Source organism: Haliotis asinina, chromosome 2 (assembly GCF_037392515.1).
Source record: "Haliotis asinina isolate JCU_RB_2024 chromosome 2, JCU_Hal_asi_v2, whole genome shotgun sequence".
Taxonomy (NCBI): Eukaryota; Metazoa; Mollusca; class Gastropoda; order Lepetellida; family Haliotidae; genus Haliotis; species Haliotis asinina.
This window is the reverse complement of record NC_090281.1, coordinates 5956220-5983838: the sequence shown is the minus strand read 5'-3', so window position 1 is coordinate 5983838 and position 27619 is coordinate 5956220. Positions and strand designations below refer to the sequence as shown.

General features: G+C 38.1%; 1 protein-coding gene across 1 annotated transcript; it reads right to left on the bottom strand.

Annotated features, from left to right (window-relative positions):
* Positions 1 to 89: 89 nt before the first annotated feature.
* On the bottom strand, positions 90 to 27500 carry LOC137272220 (alpha-1,3-mannosyl-glycoprotein 4-beta-N-acetylglucosaminyltransferase C-like). The gene is made up of 7 exons (XM_067804580.1): positions 27364 to 27500; positions 15154 to 15802; positions 11837 to 11925; positions 5909 to 6221; positions 4326 to 4366; positions 3875 to 3938; positions 90 to 3306 (listed from the first exon to the last, which is right to left on the bottom strand). Exons 4-7 carry the CDS (start codon positions 6033 to 6035, stop codon positions 2159 to 2161), a joined length of 1380 nt encoding a protein of 459 aa, XP_067660681.1. The 5' UTR covers positions 6036 to 6221; positions 11837 to 11925; positions 15154 to 15802; positions 27364 to 27500; the 3' UTR covers positions 90 to 2158.
* Positions 27501 to 27619: the final 119 nt, after the last annotated feature.

Genomic DNA, 27619 nt, shown 5'->3' with positions numbered 1-27619 from the left:
CCTTACTGCAACACATACAGGCGTGCGACTGGGATCAGTGTTAGTACCTTTCCTGTTTTAGTTTATATAAATAACACAAAAGAGGAAACTGAAAGCAATATCATACATATTTTTCGCAAATGACACATCATTATATTAATTTTGGATGCTTATATAGAGACAGCTACTATTTGAAAATAAGGATCTATAACGAGTTCTAAAAGTTTAAATACATGGTAAATTCATTCAGTCCACAAACAGTTCTGTTTATAAGGAAAATAACTTTATAAGGAAAATATAATCTCTAGTGACCTGGCAGCAAAATCACTAGACTATCACAGATATGAACATAAAACAATTAGCATAAAAACTATACAATAAATAACACGGGCTATAGATCACCAACGTCTGAAGGTAGATCACCATACCAAGGGCCAAGGTGACTTACAGTACCTTAGCTATCTCCATGGATACTAGCTGGATTCACATCATCCCTTTAGCCATTGGTAATAGAAGACAAATCTAATATAATATATAATTTTTATCAAAGCGATAAGTAAAATGGACAAACACGTAAACATTCTTCATCCTCAATCAGTTCTAAGTTACATAGTTTGCAACATCTAAGAAATCATGGAATGAGCAACGGATACGATAAAACGCTATCCTAAATTATATTACCAAAACAGTTTTCTGTACTGGATGTGTTTTGAAAAGTTTATAATAAAATGGTAATGATATGGATTCGGTCCATGACTGCACACAGAAGTTTTTCAATCTTTGTGACCCAGTAACCCAGTATTGTTTTCCATTATTGTCATGCGTGGTCCTCATGCTATAACATTATTTCGGTATTCTTTTGTCAAAAGTTCCTTTTTGAAAATAGGATATTGTCATGGGGCATTTTTTTCAAAGGCAAATCTTAGACTTTTTCCCTAGTAGAAAAGCCGCATTACAAATGAACTTTATTGATACAACAAAAGGAATGCCACAAACAATTGTAAAGATAGTGCCCCCCTATGGTAAATTGTTTTCGAAGTTTTAAATGTACAAATTATATATCTTACTACTATGATTTGTACAGTTCTCAACATGCATGTCATGAAAACGAGCAAATACCTAGGAACTAAATTTCAATCTCTCGGGAATACACAATTATTAAAAAGTTATGCTCTTATAAAAATGCCTATCTTTCTGATTTAGTTCCCTCGCATGTTGCCACTTAACTCGTTAAGGATTCCCACTACCAGTTATCCGACTTCCTCTTTTGTGGAACCTGAGGTGGCTGTGTGTGTTAGACTGTGGATTACATACCTAACTCGAAGATTGTGGGTTCGAATGGTAATCGTGGGTCCCGGATGGTAATCCACCTAACCAAAGTGAATCTCTACTTTACTGAGAACGTGCAATCTTTAATACAACGTATGTTAAACTTGAATAATGTCGTGTTCTATTAAAATGAGGTTCTTGAGAGGCATTTAGAAGTTTGTATTCTAAAATAAGACACAATGTTATGGATGTCAACGTCTTCTTTATTATCTACACAACGATTCCGGACTATTTCCTGCCCCTTCGTTAGGTGGCAAGGAATAGCCCAGAAACATCCATAACGCTTTGTTTTATATTGTATTGAAATGGCTTTCAAGACATATCTTGGTCACCAAATATAATACATGGTCATTATCATGCTTTGGTTTTTGCTTCAGTAAGGATACCTCATGAACTGCAGTAGCATAATGAAGTAAACATCGAGGCTAACTTAACTTTCTGACCAGTGATACGTTTATTTGTATATTAGTTTATTTGCACATTGCTCCTGAGCTTCCTGAAAGGGTAGTTTTACCAGTCTCCGTATTATTGTTCTATATTGCTGGGTAAGGGGGATGTCTAAATCAAATATATAGTAAAACAACTGAACTGAGATCCAAAGTTAATGAAAACGATTATATAGGAAACGCGTATTTGAGTTCAAGATTACTCTTGAATTGGCAGATTTCCTCGGAAACAAATCCCACTTGAAAAAACAATTTCTGAAAAATGACGCTTGAATCGGTAGGAAATGTAGTCTACATTCAGGACATATTCTTGCGGTAATGACGAATTAACAACAAACTTCTAAATCAAAAGAAGATGAGATCACGCGTGACCTGTAAGTCAAAAACATAAAATGTACTTCTACCTATAACGTTTTCAGGAACACAGCGATTTCCTTCACTATCAGCCATTGTTTGTGCTTCTCGGTAAGCCTTATCTGTAAACACTGTACATCTGAAATGGTTCCGTTGCGATAATCAAGGCGGCCTCCCACAAATACTCCTATCACAGCAAGAGGAATACAAGATGGCGGTTTCACCAAAGCAGTATACCGCCTACCATATTCCAAAATGGCACCATGTGCCCGGTCTCTTTCCGGATCAGCGAAATGACCCGTTTCTATGGCAACACCACTTATATTCTGAGGACCATCAAATATTACAGTAATTGTATCTCCAGCATTGGGGTTTCGTCCCCAGAAAAATCTCCCTGTGTTTGATTTGTTATAAGCCATGCTTATATAATTGTCTTCAAATGTGTCTATAGTGGAATACAACTTAGCTGGTGGATTATCTCCCTTGTGTTTTTTAACACGACCTTCAAAGTACACATCCACCATATCACGGGTCGTATTACTCAATGAGGAATGATAACCCACGTGATTAAACAGCGTCGGAATTCTTACAAATCGTTTCTTTTGTAACATCAAATTCAGAAAATGCAACAACAAGAAGTCACATGGCTGTTCGTTGTAGAAAGATCGCAAGAGGTTTGCCAATTTGGGAATATCAATACTCTTGTAAAGTTTTCCAATATAACCCATGACTGAAAAGTCCAGCATCGTCCACGGGTGCTTCCGCTCTTGAATGTACGACCCTATTTTTTGTACGTATCCTTCCGCGGCTGTGACGTCATCCTCCAACTGCAAGTAATACTCTGATAAATCTTTGGCATAGTTCATTAAAAATGCATAGTCAAGATTCTGTTTTGACCTCCACCTGACTCTGTATTCTGAATCTCCGAATGTTGATCTCAGTGAGTTTAGAGGCGGGTAGTAACTATCCGGTGGTGTTATCACGTGAATAAATCCGTTTAGAATATATGTAGAAAACTCATCAGCGAGAGCATGTTTCAATTCCGATATATAGGTGGCGTTGTGATCGTTCACAGAAACAACAACAGTTGTTTTCCGGCGTTCGGTTTCAGAGCTGTGGTCGATCAGTGACTGTAAAGTTGACAAGAGGTATGTTCCATTTTCTCTACACACTGTTGGTATTCCAATCGTTAGGAAACCTGAAAAAGAAGCCATAATGAACATATGTTTACATTGGTTCTTGTGTGTTTCCATGTGATATATATTAGTTTTTTCATCTTGGAACATTTGGACACCACGCAATGTAGATTTGAGACACCTGTCAGTAGAAGAATATTGCGGTGTGTGATTCACTATCACGGCTCGTGAATCATCTATCTGAACTGTTGCTGGACACGCTACCTGTTAAATGCCACACTGCTTTGTGAGCGTGAGATGGAGTCGGCTCATTGGACAAGCTTGCCAGTTCAGGCGAGAGAGTATTCTTTGTGAGGCATGGTCGGCATTTGTCGCAAAAGGGATCCAAATGTACCGGTGGCTAGACACTGTGGCATCGTTGACTACCAACGTACCCCACGAACCGTAGTCCACTGATACCTACCATGACATCCGTGCCCTAACCGATTTGATTATGCCCTCCATGTAAACTAACTGATCTAACAAGCATCACTCTATTATGCCCTCCATGCACCCTAAACGATCTGACAGATATTTGGTGTGTTATCCCACTTCGGTGTTCTGATAGTATGCTCTTTCCATAAATGTTACCTTTCTGCAGTCTCGGTTTCCCAACAACTGAAATGGCTTCAGCCCAGGTGTGTTCTCGCGGTTGCTGCAAATGGAATGAACGAGCTCAGAATTGTTTAGAATTGTCTTCATAAAATATTCTTAAGCACGACGTTAAACCCCATTTCTACTCACCTGACCACATCTCACCTTCAAGCTGTATATAACTGTCTTCAGGACACTAAATTTCATGAATGAGAAAGGTCATACTACCATAAAAAGAATGCGCCAACAAACTACTGTGTGTACATAAACTCCTAATTACAAATATCCTGTAAGATTCTCCACAAGGAAAGGTATAGAAGGACTGCTAAAGACTGTCAAGTGGTGTTAGTCATATACTGTTTTCCATACACCCGAACCCATTGATCCAAATAACTTTTACCAAGGAAAACAAATCTGCAATCCAACTGTTATTTTGACAGTTTCTTACCGTGTAACGTCTCGCTGAGTTGTTGTCGTCCAGTATCCAGCCTGAAAAATAAATGTTGAATGTACTTTCTCGTTGAAGTGGTTACATGTAACAATGTTCTACACAGACACTAATGCTGGTATGCAGACCACAGGAAAGATGTTGCGCGACTAGTCGCAAGATGTTCGCAGTTATTCTGTGGATGCTGACATGAATCAGTGAATGTGGTGGTTTGAGTCTCATACAGTTTTGGATTTCCAGCTACATGACTTTGTCAGCTTGATGCTTGGAAAATCCAAATTGATTAGATGGAAGCCACTATCAATGTTACAGTAGAGACAAACAAATCACTAATCGCGACATTCGACTAAAGATCGTGATAAAACTGAGGGACAAAGCTCTAATCATGTCATTCGACTGCAGATCATGCTAAGCCCAAGAGATAGTTCTAATCATGTCATTAGACTACAGAGCATGGTAAACCTTAGGGACCAGTTCTAATCATGTCATTCGACTACGGGTCATGACAAGCCTGAGGGACACAGCTCAAATCATGCCGTTCGACTACAGATCATGTGAAGCCTAAGGAACACAGCTCTAATTATGACATTTGACTACGGGTTATGTTAAGCCTGAGGGACGCAACACTAATTTGAATTTCCGCCCGAAACAACCAATTAACGACTCAGTGGAAGCTATCGGAAATGCTATAACCTGGTTATGGTCGAGGGGACATGGTTTAATATTTATTATGGTCATTATATAAAACATCGATTGCAATATATTGCATATGACACATAAGGGATATACATCGGAGCTGAACTTGAAGATACTTGAGTATTTACAATGGCAGGTATCCAGTGTCATAGAAACCTGTTGAAGAAGTATAACATTTCGTATTAACCGGTAAACGTTATATTGAGACATGCTAACTTTGCAAAAACGGAATAGGGTATGAAAAACAATCCTTTCTATAATCAAATCAGGTCAGTGCTCAAATCAGAATCTATTGTCGGATTTATGAACCAGTATCAGATGTTAGATGATAGTGTTCTGTCTAAACGATTAAACGTTTTTATTTCCAATGAAAGGGGCCCGAAAGGTAGACAAGCATAGACTTATATATTATTACCGCTCCGGTAAACAGTGGAAAGAAGGGTGAACATGTCATAATGAATGTACAATGCAAATGATTTATAAATATGGAAAAAACGAGAAATAGCGCCAATCATTGGTAAATAATAGATGTCATATGCACAAATTATTTTGGATCAAATCTTCCTGTTGAATTTATAAACGAGTGCACTAAACATTTATGTTCTATATTTGCTATTAAAAGTTTACTATTCCTTTCCAAACCAAACTGATTTTAAGTTCAAATAGTTATGCTGATCACTGGGCATGGATCATCTGGTCCAGACACGATTATTTACAGGCTGATTTTAAGTTCAAGCAGTTTTGTTGATCACTGGATTGTCTGCTCCAGACACGATTATTTAAAGACCGCCGCCATATCGCTGGAATATATGTGGCGTAAAACTAAACTCACTCACCATCTCAAACACATCTGTCCTGCCCAATAAAGACATTAACGCAAAGCTTACCATTTGCGGAAGAGCAGGAGGTAGTCTTAGGCGGAAATGTCCAGAGTAACGATGTGAACGTGAACGTCATTATGATGATCAGCAGCCAGTGTCTGACGCTGCATCGTGGCCAACGTCGAATAAGCATGGCGGATACTCAAACTAGTTTCAGCCCAGTTGCCTCTGTCGAGCAATACTGAATCCAAACGAACGCTTGTCGCACCAGTGAGAGTTCAATGAACCTTCTCTGCCACAGTTCCCTATGATCCTTTGGTTGTTTGAAGATATATGGTTGCTTGACTCGGTTGCTTGACTTTATGTGATGTCGTGACTGCTAAAACAGAAACGGATCATGCTTAAATGTTGTAATTCTATACATTTTATGACACCTTACAACATTTTATCGTCACTGCTGCTAGCAGTTCTTTGACTCCATTGTTAGAGAAGATAACAATAAGCAAATGAAGAGTATCTTTGACATTAAAACAGAATGAAATAGACTGTTGAAAGAAGCCACTCTCCATATACAAATCAATGACTCGACATCGGTTACCTGGAGACGGTCGTAAGAGTCATTGATTATTTTCTGCTCACGAATGACAAACTTTCCGACGCTGACTGGAATAATGCAAGTATTGTGACTAAGAAAGCATACTTATCGTGTCAAATACCCACGACTCTGGGGGCCACGACTAAATCTGTCTTTGCATTTAAAGGAAATCGTAGGCTGCATGGTGTGTATGTACTTCTCTCCTCCTTGGGTGATCATGATTAGATTAATCTGAGATATGGTTCCCTTTCTCCAGCTCTTGTGCTTCCAACATGTGATGTGTCTGATTGTAAATCAAACTTGACAACAGAGTGGGGCATTTGGCAACATGCACGTGCGCTCTCCATTCACTTATTCATTGCCGCCTCAAACACATACGCACATACACCACTAACGAACCAATCACATACGCTTGTACATTCACACAATTCACATTCCCTTACTCAGTGAGTGAGCCAGTGTGTTCAATTTTATAGTCATAGTGGCCGTCTTTCACCATATCGTGCCTAAAAAACGCAGTATAAATACATAAATTTTAAAAAAGGTCGACGAAAGACATTAATACCAAATAGAATATCACAGTATAAAGAATTAAATCTAGCGTCTAGGTCTAGAATTTGATTTCAAATTTAGCCCATACAATATGAAAAGGGGCTGAGTATCTCCAGCAGTTAAAGGTAGATCACTATACTATAGCAAACTCAGACACAGACACAGATGCATAACACTACACATATATGGCACACACTCACCTCAAACGTGAACGCACATACGCACAATCAGACAACCTCTTAATCCGAATAAGCTATTCTGTACGTTACATTGCCATCATGCGATACAAAGGTTTTGCCACATATTATCTAATGATGCATATATTCGTACTGACAGAAACCAGATAACCACTGACGATGACCGTGAACATTGGAGAATAACGCTTAAAACCTATGAACGCTTCCTCATATGTTACACCAAGTATGAATAATATTCCAGTCAATATTCAGCTTTGTCCGATATTGATATATTCAAACTATGGCCAGCATGTTATGATGATACGTTCTAAGATCTCTTACCTTCCACTGCGACAATAGCAAGTGAGAGGATTCCAATCTGATCATGCTACCTGTGACACTGAATAATAACGGCCTTCTTTTCGAGTACCCTTTCATACGCGTTAGCGGTGTACTGGAAATGACTGAAGGTATTGTGACAGATTAATCTTCAGGAAGAAAGCCACGTCGCAGTGAAAAGACATTAACGCACAGGTACAGTCAACGTGATATACTGAACTTTGTGTACATGGGCGGTCGTCACAACTGCTCTATAGCTCATTGATCTGTTATACAGCGACGAATCTACTTCCACCTTGTTCACTGTGGAAGCCTGACGCTCAACCTTCATCCGTACTACACCGGCAATACAGGGTGTCCCCAGGGAGTCCATGTTAGCTATGCAATATTCCAGTAATATTCCGGCAGGACCCATTCACACTCTATAAGTTCTTTAGTCCGACACCCTTTTCCGTTGTATACTTTATTCCTAATTTGAGTTCTTAATTTGGTTATACTATGCAATAATGTCATATTTAGTTTTGGATCGATCTCCGGTCAGATAGCTAGTTGTGAATGCAGATGACATGTTTGACACACATTCTGTCAGTGTTGACGAGCTTTCTGTCATCCTCCCCTCTTACCCGACCTCCTCCCTCCTCCCTCCTCCCTCCTCCTCCATCCTGAACCCAAACCCGTAAGTTGATGTCAGCAAACGAAGAATGAAAAAACAATTTGAGATGACAAACTTTAAACCCAAATGCGTAAATTGATGTCAGTAAAGGAAGAAAGAAAAAACAATTTGAGATGACAAACTTTAAACCTCAAAGAACAGAAATAGCATATAACTTATTGTCATATATCAATGTGCTCGGGCAAATTAATTCGCTTGTATCTAGGTGAAGAAAGTAATGGCAACGGATTTGGCAGAATCCCCGAAGACCAGCATAGAGTGGGTTCTTGTAAATGGGATCCTTAGTTTAACAAGGATCACAGAGATGAGTATTTCTCACTGCATGCTGTCGAAGTTTGAAGTTCACACTTACAACGAATATCGGACGCTTGTGAATAGCCGCGTCTGGACCATACAATCGAATGATTGATATTCGCAGCAACCCCCGAGGTGTATGAAGACATAGAAGTCACTGAGCCTGTGGAGTCTCGAACCAGTCAAGCAAGACTCGGTACTTTGATTACACAATAGACGTGAGATCAAATGATACTGACGCTCTAAAGTAAGCTCTCTAGGCTATGCCGAGACGAAATACTTAATGTCAAGTAACTAAATACTGAATGGTCACACACGTGTCAGCTCTCATATGTTGTATATTTGCACTAAATGTTTTGGAAGGCTAAAATGGGAATATCCTAAGAAAACTGCCCCCGTCTAAATAAACAAGCAATCTAAATCTTTGTTGATTATGAAGGGAAGTCATCCTCTGCTTTACTGAACATTTTATGTGATATGTGATATGTGATATGTGATATGTGATATGTGATATGTGATATGTGATATTTGATATGTGATATGTGATATGTGATATGTGATATTTGATATGTGATATGTGATATGTGATATTTGATATGTGATATGTGATATGTGATATGTGATATTTGATATGTGATATGTGATATGTGATATGTGATATGTGATATTTGATATGTGATATGTGATATGTGATATGTGATATGTGATATTTGATATGTGATATGTGATATGTGATATGTGATATGTGATATTTGATATGTGATATGTGATATGTGATATGTGATATGTGATATTTGATATTTGATATGTGATATGTGATATGTGATATGTGATATGTGATATTTGATATGTGATATGTGATATGTGATATTTGATATGTGATATGTGATATTTGATATGTGATATGTGATATGTGATATGTGATATGTGATATGTGATATGTGAAGGCATAACAATATCCAAAAGGTAGCAAAGGACAAATCTTTTTCCATTATCGGCATTTTTTTCAGAATTTTCATAAATCCAGATGTGCTGTGATGCCTAATATCTCGTCAACCACATTACCCACATAATGTAACGTTGCTAATGATCCTTCAAAATAAAATGGAGGCTATTCAAACACTGGACATCGAGAATATAGTTAAGCTGCTTTATTTTCCATTGCCCTTCGTAACATAATAGAAGAGAAAAAGGCATTCGATCTCTGAATAGTTCTGACCTATTTAGAAAAAAACACACAAAGAAATAAAGTAAATAATCTGAAAAAAATAAACTATTATTCTAAGTTTAATAAATATTCATCACCTTAGGCTAATCAATCAGGTGGTTATTGGTTTATCTTTATGTTTTGTTGAAAAACCTTCTTCGGGGCCCATTCTCCTCTTGTAACTGATGGTTCTAGGATACCTTCAGCTTTTACAGATTTGGATAAAACTCAGACATTAAATGAATATTTCAACTGTTAATTATGGCGGCGGACTTTAAGTAGCCATCGCTGTGTTAACAGAACGAGAAATATTCCTGCAACCAACAAGGAGGTATCTCATATGATTAATACTTTACAAGCAAACAAGTCAAGTGGACCTTATCGTATTAACATGAGAGTGTTAAAACGAATGTGTACATCTATAGCTGAACCCCTTCTTTTTGCATAATGCATCGCTCTGAAACTGTATTTTCTAATTATCTCATACACTTACACCCTCCGTCTACTGAAACTATTTTTCAATACAATTTGCGAATCAAGTCTAATTTGGCTATTCCTGAGTTTCGAACCACTGTTCTTTAAAAGTCAGTTATGTATGATTGGGCTTGGGATAATCTCTCGCCCACAATAAAATATATCAATTCATTTTCATCATTTAAATTGAAATTATCTGAGAAAGTTATTTAGAAGACGCCTACTTAGAAGCAACGTCACGTCATAACATTGGTCATGATGTAATTTCACCATGACAAAGCGATATTTTACGTGGTGCATGTCATATGAAAACACAATATTTGAATGTATGGACGAAACATAAATCACAATAATATCGCGTATGATCAAAACATCAAATTAACTTCTTGCCCTTGCGTCAGCATTGAAAATCATTCCAAGATGAAGAAGAATAAACATAACGTAATATTAACAATTTCATGAAAATACCACGCTGGTCCTCAATAATTTTATTTACACGTTCGAGGCCATGTTCATAAAGAAAACACTCAAGATCATTTACATACTGACGTCACCGCCAACATCCGGTTGCATTGGTGAATAACACGCTGACACCGACCCGGTGTTTCGACTTCTCTCCTGGTTCCTCATATTCAAGCGGCGAAACTCGTAGAAATGTTTTGGTTGCATTTCGGCAAATGAAGCATGATGATTGATTTCTAAACAACCAATGTTCTTCAATAAGTTTACTAGTTGGAACGCATATTTTGGGACTGCATCAACAATTACACCTGAGCACTTTCTTTTGCTCGTCAGTTATCTTTACGTGACTTGCTGCACATTTACTAGTATCGAGTAATATTTTCAGGCCGTATTGTTTAACTCATCAATATGTATGTATGTATGTATGTATGTATGTATGTATGTATGTATGTATGTATGTATGTATGTATGTATGTATGTATGTATGTATGTATGTATGTATGTATGTATGTATGTATGTATGTATGTATGTATGTATGTATGTATGTATGTATGTATACACACACACATATACACACACACACACACACATACATATATTATTATATATATATGTGTTTAACTGAAATCGCTTCTCCCTGAAGATACACGATTGAAACATGTAGGAGAAGATCTGTGTTGTTATTTCGGAAACTATTTCTTATATATCTACAACTATACGCTTGGTATCCTCATCACATGCGAAAGGTTGCTCCAGCCAAACGTTTAAACTCTACACGCGTCCATCGGGTTCCACGCATGATTTCAACACTACAAAAGAAAGCTGACTGATCTCTGTGTACCCTTGTTTCTTTTAATCATCTTACTTAATAATCATTGGTCACTTGATTCATGAAGGAGCAATGCAAATTCTGCATAGCGTAATAATATATATATATATATATATAATATCAGTTTAAAACAAAACTAACAACATACAGCATATGTGAGTGCGTTCTAGTCTGTACACCGTTACCCTAAGACACATCCGAAAGGTTGCTCCTGCCAAACGTTTAAAACGTACACTCAAATATTTATCGATGATAAATAAGAATTGCAGAATATCAAAACGAAATCTGCACATCTGGGTACATACACTTCATGCATTCGCAAAAGGCTAGTTTAATTGAAAATATATAGTTAACGATGAAGTAAAAACTAAACAATTGCAATGACTACATACCGAGTGTCCTGTAGAAGTGCACTGTATTGTGGTGATAGTTACTTCACTTAGCGTTCAGCGTCCCGGGCAGGAAGTGGCAGTGTTTCAACCTGTAAATGAAAATACAGTGTGTATTGGTGTTCTTTAATTAACCTTTATTGTCTCATGCTGAACCAGCACAGGATCTTTATGTTAATGAGAAGTGGGTATTAGCGAAAGTCAATGGGCAAGTCTAATTCGCCGATTGTTGAACAGTCACACAGACTAATCTGTTGACTCGTTGCTAATAGGTCGGTTCGCGGCGTGCAACGAATCTGGGAGAAGCTGAGTTCATTAATTAAGCCATTCACTGGTATTGGATTAGGTTTTATGTCTTCGGAAATAAGTAAGGTATTTTGCAATGAATTCAGCTATCCTCTTTTGTTTCACTACTGGATAGCAGAATTTTGAGTAAGAGTATCAGTACACTGTGAGAATTTCTTCATATATATACATATAAAATGTGGATCACTTCATACTTGGCAAAATGGCAAACGCAACTGCTTAAGGTCTGTTAAAAATGCTAGAGGTACTAACCACAAGGGATTCAAGTACACAGCCGACAAGGCAGAGAATGATAACAATGTTACATTAGTGAGGTATCGTTTATCGTCTGCAGTGACTCTGCTTAAAATGAGAAATGATTATTTTGCAAACTACTGCTAATTTCCTTTTTGGTCCTAGTTTGTTAAGGTGAAACAGCTGCAACATATGTCATATTTGGGATTTCACTTTCTTAGTAATATGACATATGTTGCATTTGACCACTTTCTAAATGGCATCGTGTAATCGTGAAACAGCTGGTTCGCTTTCTACAGAAATGGCCATAAATATATAATTTTTCTTTCATTGACCAAATAAACAAAACGTGAAATTCATTTCTAATATCATTTGCATTACACAGTGTACATGATCTTTCATTTTGTGAGAGTTTTAATCCATCGTCATGTTTCAGCTGGTAAGTAATGATTTGAAGTTCTGAAATTAAGCAACGCCATCCCATTATTAGATAGAGAACATTTTTCAATTCAGAAATTTTAGTAAATAATATAAACAGCGAATTTGGAGGATTTTGATGTTTTTGATATCTAGGTCTGTAGATTGGTGTCTTGGAGTCCAATTACAACAGTGCTTTAAGACTGTTTTTATTAGGACATTCCTTGTAGCACAAATGTAACTCATTCCAATTTTGTCAAAAGTGTCATTATACAAATCCTTTCATAGCCAGATATGTTACACGTTGTATCATTATATTGTAATTTATTAACTAGGAAAGAAGCTTTAGAAGCCTTTCCTGAGGTGAGGTATCCTTAAATGATAAATATTCACCTTGACAAACGCCAGACGTACATGGTAAGACACTGGTCTTCACTACATTACATTGTTCACAAATATTCGATGTTTTGATTCATGTTATTAACCAGGAAGCATTGTGTTGTTTGGTATCAATGTTTGCCACAGTCACAATCGCCAAGCAGTATCAGAGGCGTTTTGGAAATCAATGAAAGCACCACATAATCGTTTTCTACTTTTTAGCAGTTCAGAAAGGTGATTAAATTGGAAAATATGGTCCAATGTATGATCTTTTCTAAATCAAGCTTGTGGTTCAGATAAAACCGTATTATTGTTTGTGGAATTATGTATGGGGATTATTTAAAATAGATGTAAATAATTTCCTAAGATAACTCAAAAGTAATGGGTCTATCATTCTCTGTTTTTTAGGATCAAGGTCTTGATTATAGATAGGCATTATTAATCTATTTAGGTTTCTGGAAAACTCCGTGGAAAAGCCTTGCATAAATATCTACAATTACAGCAATGGAAGAAATGTACTCATTTATGACATCATTAAACCCAGCAGATTTATTGTGTTTCAGTTTTTGAACTGAGGCGAATCCAGACCTGTAACCACCGCACCAGCACCACCCTCTGGACTAATAACACCTTAGAAGGTTAGCATTACAAGAGAAACTATGCCACTGACGTCATGCCATCCCAACGTCTTCAACTTCATCACTTCGATCAAGTGAGAAGGGTCGGTCAAAAATGTGAAGATGACACAGCGTGATGGTTATCTGCGAGAGGTACTTGTGTTTGTACGGGGATGGCCTAAAAGTCGGGCCAAGAAAAGTCGGGCCGGGTCGGGCCACCGGGTACTACTATAACTGGACTGCAGAATATTAAAACGGAATCTGTGGATTTGGGTAGCTAGAATTCCAAGTACGGTTTGGTTGAAAATGTATAGTTATAACCAGGGATACTCTACAATCTATATAGGGTCCCTGTTAAAGCCAACATTAATAACATACGGAGAGTCCCAGAGAAAAGACATTGTCTTGTTGTTATGTGTTGCCCTTGATATATCTGTGTGAGAAGGTTACTTACTTCTCTTAGCGCGTGAGGTATGACATCCTGGGGTTCTGGGGAGGAAGTGACAGTGTTTTTACAGTTTTTCTTTCCTTAATTAAAACAATTGGGTTTTCCTAATTAACTTTTATTGTTTCATGCTGACGTTTATGTTAAAGAGGAGTGGGCATTGGCGAGAGCCAGTGGGCAACTGTTACATGATTATAAATATGTCTTAAAAGACATTTATTAAATCACAACATTTTGTAATATATTGTAAAGGATAATAAAAGGAAAAATGCATTCGCACGCGCAAAAAATCGTATGTATTACCACTATATTCTAAAAAGCATAAATCCACCAAAAATCCAATGTATGTAAATGCCTAAATTTACTTGTACACATGACAGACAAAGTGCAATAATATCTACCTAAATAACACTTAGCAAAGCATGTGCAAACACGTTTCCTCAAAGCGCAGCACTCTTTGCTGCATAGTCTTAACATACATATTGTATCACAGGTGTTCGGTCTGACTTTGCACGTTCCGTCAGAAGTATCTTTCACCTCTCAAATGTATCTTGAAGTGTATTTAAATCCATAGGTTCGTATCATATCTACCTAAAGATCACGTTGTAGTGTTACAAAATGCAACGTGTAAAGATAGCTGGTCCCTTAAAGAGAATTAGCCTCGACCCAAAGTGTTAAGTCCCTGTTCGGTCCGACTTGGCGAGGCCTCTCAAAAGCACCTTACGCCTCACAGAAAAATTGAAATACAAATAAACAGTCTACCTTGTTTGTATAATTGATGCAATGAAAGCTTTCGACAGGGTCAACAGCCAATGCTTATGGTATAAATTGCTTCAACTGGGAATTAATGGTAAATTTCTTCATGCAGTTCAGTCAATGTATGAAAATACTCCTGGAAGGGTTCGTGTTAACGATATACTTACAGATGTTTTTGGTATAAATTCTGGAGTTCGCCAGGGTTGCACGTTATCTCCGACGTTGTTTTCGGTATACATTAACGATCTTGCCACGAAAATTAATAAGCTTGGGTGTGGTGTCGACATCGATGGAGTTGAGTCTTCTTCATGCAGATGACATAGCTTTGCTAGCACCGGGTGAATTGTCGCTGCAGAGGATGCTGGGCGTCGTATCTGAGTGGTGCTCTAAGTGGCGTATGTTGGTAAACATTCAGAAAACTAAAGTCGTTCATTATCGCCCGTGTTCTGTTTCCAGACCAAGCTTCACTTTTAATATTGGTGGTAATGTATTGGATTATAACTCTGCATATAAGTATCTTTGAATTTGGTTGCAAGAAAACGTCGACTTAAAGTATACAGACAAAGAGATTGCTAAATCGGCTAATATTGCTCTGGGTGTGATTTTCTGCAAATTCAGGACTCTAGGTGGTATGGCTTGTAATGTTTATAATACCTTGTACAATAACTTAATTCAACCTATATTGTCCTATGGCGCTGCTATCTGAGGAACAAAGGAATTTTGTTGCATAAATGCAGTTCTGCAGATGTTTTCTCGGAGTCGGTTGTAAAACACAAATTTGGCAGTCAGGGGAGAGATGGGTTGGACAAGTCCTTTCTGTAAACAAAAGATAGAAATATTGAGATTTTGGAATAAATTGAATGAAACGCCAGATTTTAGATTATCAAGTGTTCTTACGAGGTGGTCTCGGAAGTTTATAGATCCTGGATTAATGTTACTAATAAGTCACTCTTGAGTTTACAGCTCCCAGTTCAGGACTTGTATAACACGACTGAACTTGATGTTAAAATGTCCTGTGAGTGGATCCAATCTCTTGATGAACAACACGGCTTCACTTCAAGGGGCCAGTTTTCTTTACATGTTGCACTTGATAACATTATGAAGTAGTATTTAGGTACATATGATACCACTCTAAGGTTTTAAATACATTTCTACATACATGAGTTAGGTTTAAGTTGCTTTTGAGAGGTCGGGCCAAGTCGGACCGAAAGTTTGCGATATTGTGCCTTTATTGAGAATGTCAAGAAAATAGGGTTGACTTTAAGCAACGTGCTTGCTTCAAATACTACGTTTTGAGACTCACCAAAGAGGTATTTAGGTAGATAGAATAGTCGTCTGTAATTGTAAACACAAAACAGTACACGTGTGATAGGTTTAAGCTGCTTTTAAGAGGTCGGGCCAGGTCGGGCCGAACAAAGACTTGAGTCTATGTTGAGAATGAAGTGAGAACAGGACTTCACCTTAAGGGGCCAGTTTTCTTTACATGTTGCACTTGATAACATTATGAAGTAGTATTTGGGTAGATAAGATGCCACTCTGTATTTAATTACAATTGAAGATGCATGTTCTAGGTTTAAGCTGGTTTTGAGAGCTCGGGCCAAGCCGGACCGAACTCTTTGTGGTTTAGATGATGTTTAAAGTGTAGGGAAGAGATCATTTCTTGCATGCATTAAATACTATGAATAGTGAATTTATGGGGTGGTATTAATTGGATGTAGACATGGGAAACATTTTCGTGCCGATGGAAGCCTGTATCCGAATGAAGTCAAATATTTATGCATTTTAAATCATGTTTCGTTTATCGATTCCACTTTTAGACGTAACCTCGGTCAGCCAACTCGCAGGAAACTTATCTTCATGAGTTTTATCCGATTTATTCGTAGTAAACTATATATGGTACGCGCTTGTGGCTTATAATTTGATTATTATTATCAAGGATGTTTCTTAATTAATTAATCATTTGTAGGCATGGTGCTCATTAATGGGATCATTATCCCATAAGAAATTTGGCCCGCCGTGACCCGGCCCGGGCCGACTTTTAGGCCATCCCGTTTGTATGTATAGGACTACGCAAAGGGAAGAATGTAAATAAAAAGATACCCAAGACCTAACGTATTACGCTCACTCACTGACGGTAAAATTGTGACCGATACAAAAAATGTAAATAAAAAGGCACAGCCCTTGTGTCTTTTTTGGCATGTTCCCATGTGTAATAAACTAATTAACATGTAAGATCGCATTTTACTAATCTAGTGTTAGGAATTCGACTGATTGGTGTGCGGGTATGGGCAAATATGATATGTTTATTATCATGAGTGTATGTTGTCACTTGATCATAAAACAAGGTCCAGTGACAGTGAGGCCTTACCCGCTCATTGTTCTTCAATCGTCGAGCTTGACGTCATGATAGTCATTAGGGAATTCAATTGCCCGATTTAGGTTAGGTACCTTTGTCTTCTCCTATCACGTTATGCTATCAGTCTATCAGAGTAGAATTTCATTGTTCAGTCCATGTGACTTTAAATAATCAGTAAGTCTCCGCCTCATTGTCCAAACACATTTTATGGGTAGTCCTATCACATTCCTTTACTTTTGTTTGTTTCTTGTCTAGCACACACGTCAATATTTCAGCTATAGAAGAAGAAGAAGGAGAAATGTATATCAACGTCTCACTCGTGCACAAATAAAAGTCATTACAACATATATATAAAATTGTATACGACCAATCGTAAAACGATTTATGAGAGAGAGACACACAAAAAAGGTTACAACAAATATTAAAATGCATATATACAATACAATATGAAAAGGTAAAAGTTATTTATGTAAATATTTCTTCTTTTAGAGAGAATGTTATTACAGGTTCTGGCCGTTTCAAATATCACACTTGGACTTGATAATATATCATAAAATTTATCACAGTCAGATAACATGTTAAAAGTAGGACAGACAGTCATGCAAACATTAAGCAGTCTCTCTTTTTCCCTCTCACACAATGGGCAGTTTAGTAGCGTGTGGAGCTCATATTCAATCACATCAGGGCAATTAAAACAATGTCTTCCACACAGTGGGATAGCGTCCGGTCTCAATCTTAAATGGGGCAACTCCAGTCCGGAACTTAGCAAGGGCACTCTTGTGGGCACGAGGCATAGGGCACTAAAGATATTCCTCAGTAGAATATGCAGATTCAAAATGTCTATATTGACGCAACTTATTCCTTCCATTTTGTGTGGTGTCCGATTTAACCAGATTGTTCCACGCCATTACATATTCGTCAAATACAATTCTCTGCACATCTCTGGAAAGAAGACGCACCTCTATGTCACCGTTAAGATAATAAATATGAGATAAATTATTCCTTGTCATAAAATCTCCAATCCTTGTAGCTGAGGTGTTCGGTCAGATGCAAGCCTAGTTATTGGTAGCTCTCTGTAGTCTAAAGTATCTTATAACCACACATAAAAGTATTCACAGTCCTGGGAACTGATTCTCCTCTAAAATGCACCACTTTGGACTTGTCCTGGTTCACAGTCATTATAAACGTAGAACGCCAATCATTCAGTAAACTCCATCAAAAAGATCTGATTCACTTTCAGCAACAAGAACTATATCATCTGCATACGCTAAAATATTTATTTGCTCTTCTCCACACTAGACCCCAACACCGCATTCATTCACTGTTCGTAAAAGGTCATCTATGTACAGGTTGAAAGAAAGGGGAGATAATATACATCCCTGCTTCAGTCCTCTTGTGACGTCAAACCATGGGGTATGTTGATGGTTAACTCGTACAGAGCACTGCACATCACTGTTTATAGATTTGATGGCGTTGAACATTCTGCCGTGTACACCACAATCATGTAGTCTCTCCCACAGCTTTGCCCTATCAGTCCCATCATAGGCCTTCGTGAACTTTATAAGGGCTGTATAAGTGGATTTTCTTAACAGTTTTCGTGTCTCTATAATGGATGTTAAGGTACTAACATGATCAACTGTTGACCGACTCCGTCGGAACCCATTCAGTTCATCGCTAATTACTCCATTCTGTTCCGCCCATGAATACAGTCTCTCGTTAAGTATACTACAGCAGATCTTGTCGACAGCAGGCGCGAGTCCTCGATATCCCAGTGGATCCCTGGGTCTGCCGCTGTATGGGGCATACTATTCCTCTAGACCACATGATCTAGGATTGATGACTTAAAACATATATTATACTGTCTGTGTAAGATGACAGCTATAGAGTTACACTTAAGAATATGCACAGGAATCTCATCTACACCAGGGGCTTTGCCAGACTTGGCTTTATCTAGAGCGCGGCGCACCTCCTCCAGTGATATATCATCATGTTGTGGCTTTCAGCAAGCCAGAATTACTCACTGTGTAGAGCGTTGAGTTGATTAATTCAAAGGTAATTGATCACAGCTGACGTAATTTGCATTTGATCGATTGTCTTGTCAGTGTTTTTTGGGTTAATGTTTGTAATAGTCGCTATGCTTTGGGGACTGGATCTCTTAGATTTCTTGTCTTCGGTTACAGTTACGGTGAATAATCAAACGGTGATCACCACGGTTTGGGGTATAAATATATTCATTTACATTATAAAGACACGGGCACCTTATTTTACAATCAGCTTAAAACGCTTCTCTTATCATGTGACAGCTTTACATACGGTTTGTACGTGTTATATTCAGAATGACACCTTGTGCAAACACTACTGGATACACACATGCACTAAACAAAAGCTGCGTGCAACCTTCCACGATTGTTTATGGTTGACAACACTAATTATTTTATTATATAGCCCACAACTATAGTCGATAGTCCTAGCCCGTTTGCACTGCCAGCGATGTGAATCCCATTGAACATCTTTCGGAATATCATGGATCCTGTTGCCGTTGTATCGTTTCATTTGTTCTGAATGTGCCAATGTCCTTGTGTTTATGGTATGAGCCGCTAGTGTTGAGCTGTGTCCGCAGCATAATGCAGTTAGCAGGGTTTTATATACCATTCCAAGCATACCACTAGCCAATGCCAAACCATATTGGAAAGTATAATGTATCCATACAGAAGAAACATTTCCAACTGTCCAAATGAACTGTCACATTTTCTCTTAGTTTCTCTTCATCATCTGTTTCCTTCTTCACTTCATCAAATGCATTTTATCAATCTTGTATATCCAGTACTCTCTACCTTTTTGAATATTTGGAACTATCCAAAACAACATGTACAGATTATAAGGATCACTATTTAGAGATATTCAGTCTATCTGACATTTACAATTACCCTGAAATGTAATTTCAGAGAAAATAGAAGGTAAAGGAATTTGGAAACAACTTCATCTAAGACCTCAAAAAGACTGTCTAAACCGTTATAATTTTGCATGCGTATTTTCTTTTCATCGTTGTATTTCAGGGCCTGTAGGAAAGACTGCTCATGTGGGGTCATCGCGTGTTTTGCCCTATGCATTGGCCAGCTAGGCTAATGTCCTCATTCATTATCTATAGATGGCCACGAAGTCATCAGTGCAACATGTGTGAATCAATTAGACAAACACAAGTCATGATATGCGCCACACCGACAATATAGATCTTATTATACCAATAGACATGGTTTTTTAATCAGTTAATATTATTGTTTCATAATATGCACTTATTCTGTTCACACTGAAAGTGAAACGCTCTAATACAGTCTTGAAGTGTTAGGACTTTCTTAGACGTTTGTTTTCAGACTGGAGTCACCAGCCATGGATTATGACGTAATTGGTGCCACTTGATTTAGACTCGCCTCCCGTCTAGGTAGAATGGAAAATATATTAGAAGTAAAATTAATCGTGTTAAGAAATGCCACGACATAAATTGTAAATTATAAATTAAACTGTAAGCAGTAGGGTAGACTGACCGTGTGTTTTTCCAGTTATAAACGTCAGCAAAATGAAAATACTTTCTATTACGGAAAAAAGTGGTGTCACTATCTCCTATTCTGGACATACTATCTCCTACGTATAATTTAATATCTTCGTAAAGCTTCGTAGAACTTAGTGTCTCCTCCGTAGGACATACTGGTTATTAATTTGAGACACGTTTGGCTTTCGATGACGTTAGACAGAAGAAATGCAAGTCAGTGAATAACACAGTGCTAGAACACAGTGTTATTTTGTGTGTGTTACATTATCCTAACGTGAACCTTATCCTATTGCAGTTATGGAGTTTTGGATATGGTTATGTTTTATCTATCACACATTCATCGACACACACACGCGCGGGTTGGGTGTGTTTATAAGATGCTGACATGAAAATCTGGTTATAAGACATCCTCCGCAAGTGCTGTCTTGTCTTCTTATGGAGCTAGGCTGCATCGATTACAACGATCATTTGCGGATTGTTTCTTTTTTTCGTGATTGTTTACATGTTGACTTAGCTGGGGTGGAAAACTATCAAGTCAACTTGTGGTGTAGAACGATACAAAATTCAAATCAGCACAAGACTGTCGTTATAGTTGTTTGTATAGGTATCAGGGTGAGGGTGAGTTTAGTTTTATGCCGCACTAGGCAATATTCCAGTCATATGGAGGTGGTCTGTAAATAATCGTGTCTGGACCAGACAATCCAGTGATCAACAACATGAGCATCTGCTTAATTGGGAACCGATGACATGTGTCAACCAAGTCAGCGAGCCTGGCCACCTGATCCCGTTAGTCACCTCTTACGACATGCATAGTCGCCTTTTATGGCAAGCATGGGTTGCTGAAGGCCTGTTCTATCCCGGGACCTTCACAGACCTTCTATAAGTATAAAGGGACAAGTAAGCATAGATGGCTACCAATACTCGTAGTCATGTATGTACACCGCAGAATATGATTCATGTGCAACGACCTGTGAAATATCCAACGCATAATAGTAAAGTGCAACATATAACAGTGGACTAACTGCAACGCGTAGCAACAGAGCAAGCTGAACGCAAGGCATTAAAGTACAAGGCAGTAGTGTGCAAACACATTGTTGAACACATGACGCTAATGGTGAAGAAACGGTATACTCTATATAGCACATGAAGCACGTTATAGTAGACTCTCATGGTAAATGTAACACATAGCTGTAGACTCTAATGGTAAATGTAACACACAGCTGTAGACTCTAATGGTAAATGTAACAGTCATAGCCGTAGACTCTGATGGTAAATGTAACACATAGCTGTAGACTCTAATGGTAAATGTACCACACAGCTGTAGACTCTAATGATAAATGTACCACACAGCTGTAGACTCTAATAGTGGATGAAACACATGGCTGTAGACTCTAATAGTGAATGAAGCACATGGTTGTAGACTCTATGAGTGATTGAAACAGTGAAACAGGAGACTGACCGCATCATTTGTATCTGGAGATTTAAGTCGAATAATGTATATGATAGATAGCCATCACCGGGTGGTACTCAGTCATTCGTAGGAGATATTATGTCCTACGCAGGAGATACTATATTCAACGTAAGAGATAATGAGACTGAGAAAAGAGAATTTCACCATGGCTTTACTACGCTTCCGCACTATGTGTAACCATTCTGAGGTGAGACATTAACGCATTCACCTACACCAGTACGCGGAAAAACTGGAAGGAGACTGTATTTGGATTATATGTGCAAAAATGTGACATATAAGAAACATTTTGACAAACTATGTCTTCACTGTATAGTCAGAAATGGGGATAAGTGTGCGTGAGTTTGCATCACTCATGGTGTCATGCTAAACGGAAACTGTAATATATTGTATTGAATGTGCCAATTCATTCAAAATACATCCGTTTTATATTTTCCCAAAGTTTTGCTCCGGTACTCTTTCCATTCATATTTTATAAGTCATCAGCAAGTGTAGATCTCAAACATTAGGAATAAAATTATGCACAGGGTAGATTCTGTTTGCTTTATTGACACTTCAATGAGTGTTATTTTCAAAGCACGGCGATCGATTTCGCAGCTGATTTATTTAATTGATTTTACCGAGACGCATTATATTGTTGAAAAAGACCATATACCATTTTATATTAAAATTGTAAGAGGAATTCAGGGACTCCTATAGTGGAAGCTGGGTTTGAATTTTACGTGATGTCGTAAGTTAAGCCACATCCATGTAACATGAGCTTCTACACAACCCACCGACATGATCAGCGATTCTAGGTCATCGACAATGTTTCAGTGGTTGCTTGATGAAAACACAGTACCCGCCAGCACCAACACGATTCTTTATTATTCAGTTAATATTCGACATTTAGATTTCAAACATTCACTTTGTAATGCATGTACGACGTATGTAGTTTTCTTATAATATGAGGAAGGCATCTCAAAAGAAGGAATTTAGAACGAAATTCAACACTGCGAAGTTCATTAATGATTGTGGTGTATTGATAATTCTTTCAATATCAAAGCGGGTATTGGAAAAGCGAGAACATGATTAACGATTCAAAGAAAACTGACATACCTGCACAGTGTTGACTATGAAACTACAAGATTACTATCTTAACACCAATATCCAGAGACCGGCTGATTTTGAAGATATATATATATATATAATATATATATCAATTGTCTGTTGTGAAATTTATATTTGAGGCATTACCTGTTGTCAACATCGGTGTGATATTGCTGACACTGACTGATAATATCCATTATAAACTTGCGCTAGGATTTACATGTTAAACCCTTGACGAACCGCCTTTGAATGTGTCGTTCATGACAGTCAGGGGAGATTGTGAGATTCGAGTAAGGTATCCGATGACGAAGTGCATCTATTTGGTTGACGCACGCCGCTGTATGCCAAGTACAAAAACTGGTGTTCATAGTGTCAAAGTTCCAGACATGACTATTTTCAAACAACTGTCATGTATCGGGAATGTTCGACAACAAACTCTACTAAAGTAAGATGATTTCGTTAAAACAGAAACAAATTAGTTACAAAAAACGACAGATTTGCTATGACGGTTTGAAATTAAAGAACTCTCTAAAATATTCCTAATGGTAAGTGTACACGATTTTGTTAAAGTCAACCTATTAAAATCAACATGGACTACACTCAGGTGTTGTAAACTCCTTAAACGTTCAGCCAGACAACTCGTCTGGTTCCTCTCAAAAGTTACCAGACCGCTTGGAAAGTTGCCAGTCCAGAATTTTCTGGATTAAGAAAAATGATATGGACGTGTATAAGAGGAGAGAAACTGCTTATTGTTTTCGTTTCTGCTTAAGTCAAGACTTTTGTCATGATACTCAAAGTCAGATTCGCCATAGACGACCAGGCTTGCAACTTTATAAAACTGATCGTCCTCTCGCAAAACACCCAGAGGTCGGGCAACCCCGCTACACTCTGCACTGTTTTACACTGTTTTTACAAAATCAGTTAGCGAAACCTGGAGTTTGGTGTTGTCATACTTATTCTCAAGGCGCTGAGATACCAGGAAGTTAAATTGTACGTTATCGTAGTATTCCTGTAGAAATAAGGGCAGAAATTGTACTGAAAGTCACAAAGGCCTGCAGATATTTGTAACAGCCAGTGCTGGGTCCCCGAGTCGGCGGTTATTTCGATCGCTGCTGCGGGGATCCTGGATGGGTAAGGACACATGTAAATGTGTGCACATCTACTTTACAATGCTCGGCATACATGTAAATATAACAATGCCATGTAAATTACTTGGAAGCGACGGCATTTACATGGATAACAAAACTCTACTTCATACGTCAAAAAATCGTTTTTCTCGTGCACAGTAACGTTTATCTTGTAAATACAGTATGGTTCAAAATTATTGAGAATAGCTAAAGCATTTCATATTATTAAACGAGAACAAATCAGATAAAATTGAATGTATTGTGAAAGTGAACTGACCTTTTCACGTTGTGTAGGTAACAATTTAATATTTTATCAAGTCTCCTTGAGCTTCACGGCACAGTCTGAGACGGGTAGGCATACTTCCTATCAGAGAGGTTAGTGTCTCATGAGTTATGCTGTCCCAGTATCGGACCACTTCTCTCTTCATGTCTTCAATTTTTGTCAACCCCTTTTGATTCACACATTCCTTCATCATCCCCCAAATGTTCTCAATGGGATTTAAGTCAGGACTATATGCAGGAAATGGTAATGCAGTCACATTTTTCTCCTGAAACCACTGCTTGGCATGTTTTGCGGTGTGTTTAGGATCATTATCTTGCTGCAAAATCCAGTCATTTCCATAAAACACATGTGCACTTGGAAGGAGAAAATTATCTAATATGTTAGTGTAGCGTTGACTAGTCAGATTTCCCTCAAACACACACAGTGGGGTCGTTCCTAATAAGGATATCCCTCCCCATGCATGAAACTTTGGGCTGTATTTAGGTCGTCGATACAACGGTGCTGACGCAGACTTTGTCCATATTTTCACATTATTGGGATATACCCATATTGAGCTTTCATCAGTACAAATCACATTTTCCCAGTCAAAGTTTTCATGTGCCAAACACCACTCAACACGCCTGTCTTTATGTTCTTGTTTCATGAGAGGAGAAGGAATTCCAGTCTTTTTCTCCCATCTAAGATCAATCAAATTTCTTCTAACTGTAGATTTTGATACAACTGTTGATCCCCTTTCTATCATTTCATACCTGATGTTGGAGATGCTTGCCCTTTGCTTTTTAGACGCTAAAATTCCCAGCCGGACGCGATCTGAGAAGTCCAATTTTCTGGGGCTCCCTGCTCCTTTCTGGTGCCCAAAATCCTTTCCCTCTTTAAAATTCTTCCTAATCCTATACACAGTAGAAAGAGGAGTTCCTGTTCACACTGCCAATGTATTTACATCATCAATTCCTTGATTACACAACTCAAAAATCAACCTTCTTTTATCTTCAGCAGACATTGTTGACAGTGCTGAGGAAAATGACGTCTGCTACAAATTCAGGGGAGGTAACTCTAATTGTACTATACTCAGTAGGCCAAGATGAGTTACCTCCCTTATACCATTACTTAGTTTTAAGTATCAGTGAATCAGTTGAGGTGTTAGGATAGCTCAAAGTAAGAAGAAAAATTCTCAATAATTATGAACCAGACTATACAATATTGTGTATTAGTCAAGAGACAAAGTATATACGTATATGTTGTGCTCTAATCATTATACGAACTGTACTTTGTGTGTTTTGCCAATGGATTCACCATCAGCTCCATGTGATACTCCGATGATCTCTCGCACACGACACACATGTGATTGTTAGAATTGTTACAGTCAAACATGGCAGGAATACAACCAGGAAAATAAACATAACTATCCAAATTCAGGGGAGGTAACTCTAATTGTACTGTACTCAGTAGGCGAAGATGAGTTACCTCCCTTATACCATTACTTAGTTTTAAGTATCAGTGAATCAGTTGAGGTGTTAGGATAGCTCAAAGTAAGAAGAAAAATTCTCAATAATTATGAACCAGACTATACAATATTGTGTATTAGTCAAGAGACAAAGTATATACGTATATGTTGTGCTCTAATCATTATACGAACTGTACTTTGTGTGTTTTGCCAATGGATTCACCATCAGCTCCATGTGATACTCCGATGATCTCTCGCACACGACACACATGTGATTGTTAGAATTGTTACAGTCAAACATGGCAGGAATACAACCAGGAAAATAAACATAACTATCCAGGATCTCGTTCAACGAGACCACTTAAGTGTTACGACTGTCGTAAATCTATGTTCAAGCATGGGGTGGTGGGACAAGTTCCACAACGGAATGGAGGCAATCACCTACAAATACACTTGACTCCGCGTTCCAAAATATCAAAGAAATGATAGCATTCCAAATACACTGAGCGGAAAATGTAGTAGTCAAGAAACATGGAATCATCTATTTAATACCTACGGATCAGCTGATCTCTCTAACAAGTGCTAATTAAAATTGTTTCACTGAACGGGACTAAAACGTACGTGCTCCACAGATCATTCTGTTGAAATTACAATAACGTTAGACATGGGACATCTCTCTCAAAAGGGCATGACTAGTCGCCATGGCAGTAGAGGAAAACAACAAGTTAAACAGAGAGAATCAATATTCTACGGAAACGTATTAGGGCCACGGTGAAAACGTTTTTCAGTTTCATTATCTCCTACGTAGCGTGGCCCTACTATGCTTCTGTAACATACACATCTCTGTGTCACCAAGGCTGTTTTGATAATGTTTCCTGACACAAATATTATGACTACAACATGCGTTCAGCTAAGCTCTAAATATGTATAGGCCTTCTTACAGCGGGAAATAGTGAAACAGGCAGCCCGCAGTATCTCTATGTGCCAGAAACAGAAAAAGTTAAAGTTACACGTAGCTCAAATCATTCTGTTTTGGAGAGAGATAGCTAGATAGCTCACTTACCTATATTGTGCTTGTGTTATACCGTCTCCTTGGGAACATACTAGATGTACGTTTCAGCCCTTGTACGGCATAACTACCAACAAAGTGAAAAGATCAAGTTTAGTAGGTCTTCCCGACCAGTCAACTGGAGAAAACACGAAAGGCGAGATCGTTCGATTGCCAGTGTATAGCCTGTAGTTCTGCCATGGGGCGTTTTCAGCGTACTGAGTATTCCCGCTGTATGTTGTAACTTGGTGTTGCCTTTCGGATGGTTTTA